The sequence below is a fragment of the Trichinella spiralis genome, assembly GCF_000181795.1.
Source record: "Trichinella spiralis strain ISS 195 chromosome Unknown Scfld1, whole genome shotgun sequence".
NCBI lineage: Eukaryota > Metazoa > Nematoda > Enoplea > Trichinellida > Trichinellidae > Trichinella > Trichinella spiralis.
Genome location: NW_003526940.1, coordinates 1,788,390 through 1,796,351, shown reverse-complemented (window position 1 = coordinate 1,796,351; position 7,962 = coordinate 1,788,390). Strand labels below are relative to the sequence as shown.

The 7,962-nt window shown below is 34.6% G+C and overlaps 2 protein-coding genes across 2 annotated transcripts; both read left to right on the top strand.

Annotated features, from left to right (window-relative positions):
• Positions 1-175: 175 nt before the first annotated feature.
• Tsp_07523 (mothers against decapentaplegic protein) lies at positions 176-3,552 on the top strand. The gene is made up of 5 exons (XM_003381820.1): positions 176-320; positions 402-638; positions 1,275-1,300; positions 3,108-3,269; positions 3,328-3,552. The coding sequence occupies exons 1-5, from the start codon at positions 176-178 to the stop codon at positions 3,550-3,552; spliced, it is 795 nt and encodes a 264-aa protein (XP_003381868.1).
• A 1,547-nt stretch (positions 3,553-5,099) lies between these two features.
• Tsp_07524 (putative MH2 domain protein) lies at positions 5,100-7,672 on the top strand. Its single transcript, XM_003381819.1, has 11 exons — positions 5,100-5,148; positions 5,280-5,303; positions 5,774-5,995; positions 6,114-6,272; positions 6,372-6,416; positions 6,438-6,539; positions 6,589-6,654; positions 6,766-6,949; positions 7,035-7,203; positions 7,269-7,386; positions 7,473-7,672. Exons 1-11 carry the CDS (start codon positions 5,100-5,102, stop codon positions 7,670-7,672), a joined length of 1,338 nt encoding a protein of 445 aa, XP_003381867.1.
• The last annotated feature ends 290 nt before the right edge of the window (positions 7,673-7,962 follow it).

Sequence of the window (7,962 nt, the reverse complement as noted above, 5' to 3'; positions counted from 1 at the left end):
TTTTTCGTAAAATATTTGAAGTGAAAACATATAATTGTAATAAAATGAAAGATTACAAATGTCGAAATAACCACTACCGACTGCAGCGCCAGTAGCAGTAGGTGCTGACGGAAGAGCGATATATGCTTCGTCTGCATATTCAGCAGGAAAAATCCCGGTGAACAATTATCCAAATATGGCTACCCTTTTAAATAGCGATCCATTGAGTTCGAATACTCACGAATACGAAACGCGGGTAACTGTTGAAGCAGTTTCTTCAGTCAATGATGGACAACAACGCCACAAGGCACAACTGTCCATTTGTACGTATGCAAGTCCAGGTAGGTTGGTGTTTTTAAAATGAAATTTAACAATCCTATGTTATGTTATGTTGTTGGTTTTTTTTTGAATTTAAATTGAAGGAAGCATAGCAGGTGGTGATATGGAAACGCCATCTGAAATCACGCACCCAATATCCAGTCCATGTATGGGTGCGTTGACGTCAGGCAGCGGCGGTGGTGGAACACCCACTGCCATGCTCATGCAGAATCCTTGTGCCAATCAAGGAGGTGCGATGATGTCGACTTGTGTATCTGCCTATCATCATCCAGTAAACATGAATATGCAACAACCAATGCATCATCAACAACAGCATACCGGTGTACAACAACAACAGCATCATCATCATCATCATCATCAACATCCTCCTCCCCCTCCGCCACCCCCTCCTCCTCCCGCTCCGCCTTCTCAACATTCTCAACACCATCACCAACAACAACAACAACAGCAGCAGCAGCAGCAACAACAACAGTGTTCAAGTAGCATCATTGCTGCGTCACATCAATCATCATCTTCCGATGCTTGTGCCAGCATTGTGCACAGTCTGATGTGTCATAGGCAGGTGAGTCGAGATTTCTTCAACTTTAAGCTTAAGCTTTTTGTTTTGTAACAATGATACGAAAAAGGTTGTAATGATCTGCCATACAGATTGTTGTTGTTGCTATCTTTTTCTTTCTTTTTTTTTTTTTTTGCTTTCTCGCTATTTGTTTGTGATGATTGTTTTTTTCAATTGTTGAAATTTTTGCTATAATGAGCGAAAAGTGACAATCGAAGCTCAGTTGTTGTCATATTTATGATAAATAGCTGGCATTTTTGAAATAGGCTTTGCATATTTGATAGCGTGCGACGGTGGTGTCGAATTGCTTCGCAGTCGGTGTGTGTAGCTTTGCTACATTATTATTATTATTATTTTATACGGCTTTACAAATTATTGGCAGTTGAAAGAAATTTTTCAGTCGACGATGATCGTGATCATGAGCATGTATGTTTGTTTTTTGAATTCAATTAGAAAGTAATTAGTATACTGTAAATATTTAAGTGAAAATGATATTATTAGATGGCATATTTCCTTTCAGTTTTAAGCGCATGTTGTTGTGATTTTTTCTTTGTTGAATTTTTTAAATTTTAAACATTTTCTAGTGATTGATTTTTTTTATTAAGAAGGAAAAAAAATATTCAAAAAGTTTCAAGTTGTGCGCATGTGCTTGTTGTTGCTGTTGTTGGTCAAGTTAGCGTTTTATTTCTAGTGGCTATTCTTTGAAAAGGAAATTTTTTCATTTTGCTTTTTTTCATTGTGCTATTAAGTGAGGGAACATATTTACAATAGATCTTGCAGTCAGTGAGCTGTTATTTTGCATAATAAGCTAAGAATGTTTTTAATAATTTGAAAAGATGAAAAAATGTTTATTTATTTATTTATTTATTTTTGACTACATACAGGATGGATGGCAAGGGTATGTTGAGATGTGATTGTTTCGAATTGAATTTTTCTTTTTGTTCAAGTTGTAATTTTAAAATGGAAACATTAAATTTTTTTTTCAATGTTAGTTTAATTAAGAATATTTTTTTGTAAACTTTGAGGGAAGTTGGATAATATGTTTTCAAGTGTAATTGTATTTTTCAGTTTGAATTGAAAGAAAAAAAAATGCAAAGAGGCAAGTGTTGATTAAAATTGTAATCACAAAAGATATTTTATTTAATTTGCTATTGCTGCCATGGTAACATCATCAGTGTGCTTGCTTCTTTTATGTATTTGGTGGTTGGTTCGTTTCGAGAAGCGTCGAATGCCATCTCTGCCTCATGCGAAGAGTAGTGTATTTTTATGATGGCTTGTTTTCAAAAAAAAATATTTTCACTTGTTATGAATAATAATTAAAAAGTGTGTCAACTTGAAATTAGTTGTAAATGAATAAAAGAAAAAATTTTTTATTTAAATTTCATTTGAATACCTTGTAATTGATGGCAAATTGCAGTCGGGGAGGGGGGGAGGAAGCGGTTTAAATATTGTAGTACTCTAATTTGTTGTTGTATTATATTTTTCGTATTCTCACGCTTTCAAAGCACACGCATTAAGCTCATTTCTTTTTGTTTGAAGTGGATGGAAATGAGTGAGTCATCGTGTGCAAAAGTATCAATGTGTGTGTGTGATTGGTGGTAATGCTTTAATATATGCGCTGGAATTTTTGTTGCAGCATGTGTTCCATTTTTTTTTGTTTGGATCAGTTACGTTTGCAATGAAAAAATATTTCAGCTTCATATATTTCAGCTTTCCTACAAATTAAACGTTAATAAATAAATTGCATTTAATAATTTCAATGTTCGCATTCAACAAAGATTGGGTGGGATTTGGAACGATTGATTGATTCCCATTTGAGAAAAGAATTTGAATAAAATAAAGTAGCAGCTGGTGGTTAGTTAGTTAGTTAGTTAGGCTCTGTTCTTTATAAGTGAAAGTGAATGTTCAATTAATAATAAGCGCGTTATGCGGTGGTGATGCTGTTTAAGAAGCTGTTGATTTTTCCATTTTCATCATCATCAATGCTTTTCAATTTCTTTCTTTATTAATGCTTTTCGAAAAATATTTTACACTGACAGCTGAAAATATTTATTGTATTCTACTTTGTAAAAGAACTTATAAGCAGGAGGGTAACTAACAAAAGTGTTGTTGTTTGTATCTTAATGTATGTGCCTTAATGTTTACTGTTTTTTGATTGTTGTGTTTTGCACGAGAAGCACAGCATCTTTGAAAAATATAATTGCAAATCAATTTTTTTCATTTTTCATTCCAGGGTGGTGATGAGGGATTTAGTCGTCGCGCTATTGAAAGTTTGATCAAAAAATTGAAAGACAAACGCGACGAATTGGACGCACTCATTCAGGCAATTACCACTGGCGGAAGTCATGTAACCAAATGTGTCACAATCCAACGTACCCTGGACGGACGTTTGCAGGTAAATTATATGTTTGTTTGTTTGTTTGTTTGTTTTTATTTTTTTTTCTGTATTCAAGGTAGCTGGCCGTAAGGGTTTTCCCCATGTTGTCTATGCACGCATCTGGCGTTGGCCAGATTTGCATAAAAATGAACTGAAAAGCAACAGTTACTGTCAGTACGCGTTTGACCTCAAGGTGGACTTGGTATGCGTGAACCCGTATCATTACGAACGTGTTGTATCGCCAGGAATTAGCAATCTCGGTGAGTTTGAAAAAAAATATATTCGTAAACTAATTACATAGATGTGAATTGAAAAAAATTTTTTATCATTAAATAAAAAAAATTTATATTTTTAATCGTTAATGAGATTATTTATTTTATAAGACACTTTTTTTTCTTCTACTTATTTTCTTCTGATCAGCTTACAAGTGATGTCGAAATATCTATCATTTCGAAGCATACATTGAAGTATTTCTAATCACAACCAGCTGACTTGGTTTTCTTATCACATCTATTTATGCATATTTCTTTTTTTATTTGACCTTTGCATTTGTTACTCGGCTACCGGTTTTTGAAAGCCGGTTTCAAAATTTTCCGCAATGCGTGTGACACATGCACTTGATTTGTGAACGATTGAAATTTGCATGTGAAGTGCCTTGTTTTTCTTTTTTTAATATTTTAATAATTTATTTTTATAATAATCAGGTTGTTGATTCGTTTTTTTCCTTCGATAAAGTGACCATTTATTTACTTGTGTCTATCTCTCTCTGCGTGTGTATAACAGAATTTGCATATTATTCATTCATTCAACCAGATTGTGCCGTTTGGAAAAACAGATGAATTTGCGTTATTATTTTCGACGGGTTTTATTTATTTATTTTTGGTATATTTGGTCGATTGGATTCAAGTTCCAATTAATATTTCATTATTTTTGACACCATTTTGTAATTTTTTTCTAGCGCAGTTGTGTTGTTTCTATTCTTAGAAAAAAAGGGATCTTTTTTCTTGGTTAAACTGTGCCCGCGTTTATTTATTAATTGATGCGCAGTTTAAAATTTTATTCAACTTTAAAAATTTGCATTTGAATTTCTTTGAAAAGAAGGTGTAGTATATAAATGGCGTAGCGAGGAGGGCGGGCATGTTATGGTGCGTATCGACTTGTTGAACTGAATTTTGCTTGCTTGCAGCAAATGTGCGCAGACAAGCGTCTTATGATTATTAATAAGCGAAAAATTTTATTAAGAATTAGACAATTGGAATTTTTGATAATTTCCAGTTTTTGTTCGGTTGCCGTTTTTGGAAACGCGACATCATTTCAGTGAAATTTGGGCCTTTTGGGGCGGAATATTGTCGACAAGCAGCAGCAAGCGCACGCTTGTCAACATTTCAAACAGCCCACTGTTTGACATGTGCTCATTTTTTTTTCTTCCCCCCCTCCGACAGGCGTGCGCATATTATTATTCTTATTCTTATTATTATTTATCATAATTTTATTTTGATTTATTATTATCATTGTTGGTAATGGATTTTTATTCGCGTAATTAATGCGCGTGCTTGTGTCTGTCTGCAACATCTGTTGAGAGTAAATTTTGAATTTCGCTTTCAACAACTGTTTCATTTTATTTTTTGTATTTCAATAAATTTCATTTATCTTCACTTCACATATAGGTACTGCTCTCAAAGTGCAGAAAAGAGAACAATAATTATTAGTCCAGGGATAGTTGTTTTTTTTTCAATTATTAATTTTTTTGAATATCTTACCTTCTGTGTGTGTGTATATGCGCGTGCATTTTTATTTGTTGATTTGTTGACTGATTGATGATGATTGGCTGCTGAGTGAGAAAACAGAATGTGTTCACCGGATTGCAACGCTCAGAATTCTTCTTCATCGCAAGAAGGTGAAAAATATATTTTCCGTTATAATTTTATTATTCACTTCTACTAGTTTATTATCAGTTTTTATAATTTTGAATTATTAATTCTTGTTGTTTTTTAATTTTAATGATGAATATGTTTTTTTCTTTTTTAGATTTCTCTGCCCTGCGGCTTGACGGTAAGTTGCTGGACTTTTAATATTATTTCTTTATTTTTTCTTTATTGCTTTGCAAAATTAAGCACCACCACCACCACCATGAAAAAAGAACATTTTCATAAATTCAGTTTATTCTTTTTTATTGTTCATTCATTTTTATTGTACAATAATCGATCCATCGATTGATTGATTTTTTCTTTGCCGTTTTATCTTCTGCATCGACAAGATTTTACAAACTGGAATTCTTTTGATTTATTATCAACCTTGTGCACAATTTATTAATAATCCCTTTTTCAAATTTTGACTATGCAATTTTTGCTCCATTCGCTTTGACAAATGAATTAATTATATCACATTAAGCGCATTTCAGTTGTTCAACTTTTAAAACCTTTTTATTATTAAACTCATTCTGTGATTTTTTCAATTTCAGAATAGCAGTTCATTTATTTATTTATTTATTTAAATTTGTTTCATTATTATTATTATTACAGCTACGTCTCCGTCGTTGAAAAGTGAATTTGGCTGCGGGCTTGTCGAATCACCGACCGGCGCCGGGGTCAGCAAGCCCCCCTCGTCAGAGTCTCCGCTGAGCCCAGTTGCCAAAGTGGATGCGAACACCGATTTACCTCCGACGCAAAACATTGCCCATTTACCGCAGATGAGTCAGTCTGCCGGCTCAGCTTATCCTGTAGTTCAAGGAACAGCTGGTGAGCGTTAGAGATATTTAAAAGCATTAATTATTTGTTATTCATAAATCAAAAATTATTAACTGATTTGTTCGGCGGCGGGGGGTTGTTTTTTTGGTTTTACTTTTTATGCAAATCATTTCAGAAATTATGGGTCCTAGTTCAGTTGATTCTGGCCACACCAGCGTTCCTGCACCTTCAACAACTCCGAACTGGGGATCTCAGCAGCAGCAACAGCAACAGCAACAGCAGCAGCAGCAGCAGCAGGTTTCGCCAGCTAGCCCTCATCAATACCAAAGACAAGGTTTCCGCAACTTTCATTTATATTTATGCCGATGACAACAATATATTTACCCTTTTTTCTTTATTTTTTTTACATTTATTATTCTTTTTTTTTCTTCAGACGTTCTACCCGCTCCAACGGCAACTCTTCAGCCCAGTGTTTATGGTAATTTATTGTTTGATTAAGTTTTCTCATTTCTGTGTTCTACTGCTACTACTACCCCTCATGCTTTTCCAGGATCTGCTATAGTTTGGCCTCTGGCATCGGTGGACAGAAATCCATCTTTTTGTAAAAGCTTTCTATTTTTTCTTTTTGTGCTGAATTAATTTTTTTATAGTTGTCACATCGGCTAGACTGAGTGCACTTGAAGCGGAAATGAATACCCCTTTGACTACTCAACCAAGTTTGTTTGTTTTGCTTTGCTTTATTTATTTATTTATTTATTTAGCTCAATTTCAGAGATTTAAAATAGATATTTTTGAATATTATTATTGTTCTTTTAAAATTTTTCTAGTGCCAGATTTTTGGTGTTCAATTGCTTATTATGAATTGGACACTCAAGTTGGCGAAACTTTCAAAACCCCCTCGTCGCACAATTCTGTCACTGTGGACGGTTATGTGGATCCGTCGGGTGTGAATCGATTTTGTCTGGGCGCTTTGTCCAATGTCCATCGTACTGAAGTTAGCGAAAAAGCCAGGTTAGTTAGATTAAGAAGAAAAAATTTGCATATCACAGTCTTCTACAGCGATTGTTTTATTTTCTGTATTTGGTCAATAATTAAGAATTCACATTGGCCGTGGTGTGCGGTTGGATTTGAAAGGCGAAGGTGATGTGTGGTTGTGCTGTTTGAGTGAATACAGCGTATTTGTGCAAAGTTATTATTTGGATCGTGAAGCTGGTCGTGCACCCGGCGATGCCGTCCATAAAATCTATCCCAAAGCCTACATCAAGGTAATTTTAAAAAAAATATTTTTCTCCAATTTTTTAAAATTATTATTATCGTTTGATGAATATAGGTATTCGATTTACGACAGTGTCATCGTCAGATGTTGCAACAAGCTGCCACGGCTCACGCCGCTGCCGCTGCCCAAGCGGCGGCTGTAGCCGGCCTCGTCAATGATCCTGGAGTTACAGGTTTACCTCCTGCAGTGTGTGAGTATATTTTTTTTGAATATTTATGAATTTGGAAGTTAATAATAATTTGACAAAAAATGTTGCAGCTTTGTCCGCTGCCGCAGGGATTGGCGTCGATGATTTGAGACGTCTGTGCATTTTGAGGCTTTCATTCGTCAAAGGTTGGGGTCCGGATTATCCAAGAACGACAATCAAAGCGACACCATGCTGGATTGAGGTCCACTTGCACAGGGCTTTGCAACTGTTGGATGAGGTGTTGCACACGATGCCAGGACTGACCGGTTAGTTGTCAATCACAAAGTCAGCTTCACTTCACCCATCAGTAGTGGTGTGCGGTCGTGGTTGCTTGCAAAGTTTGCTGCAATTAAATACAAATAATAATTATACATCATGCGCCTCTCTGTCATCATCAGGGATCGGCAGTCTAATCATGAAACAAACAAACAAACAAATACTCATTTTTATTTATATTCATCTATTTTTAATCAATTTCTTATTTCATCCTATATTTTGTTTTTTATTATTATACACATTTTATTGTTTACTTTTAAAAAATTCTTTTACAAGGAGAAGAAA

Bases quoted from the DNA above. Each gene is read 5' to 3' on its own strand.
- Tsp_07523 (XM_003381820.1), top strand. From the start codon at position 176: ATGGCTACCCTTTTAAATAGCGATCCATTGAGTTCGAATACTCACGAA. The intron at 321-401 runs GTAGGTTGGTGT...TTTAAATTGAAG, and splicing joins TTGTACGTATGCAAGTCCAG to GAAGCATAGCAGGTGGTGAT. The intron at 3,270-3,327 runs GTAAATTATATG...TCTGTATTCAAG, and splicing joins CCCTGGACGGACGTTTGCAG to GTAGCTGGCCGTAAGGGTTT.
- Tsp_07524 (XM_003381819.1), top strand. From the start codon at position 5,100: ATGTGTTCACCGGATTGCAACGCTCAGAATTCTTCTTCATCGCAAGAA. The intron at 5,304-5,773 runs GTAAGTTGCTGG...TTATTATTACAG, and splicing joins CTCTGCCCTGCGGCTTGACG to CTACGTCTCCGTCGTTGAAA. The intron at 7,204-7,268 runs GTAATTTTAAAA...TGATGAATATAG, and splicing joins ATCCCAAAGCCTACATCAAG to GTATTCGATTTACGACAGTG.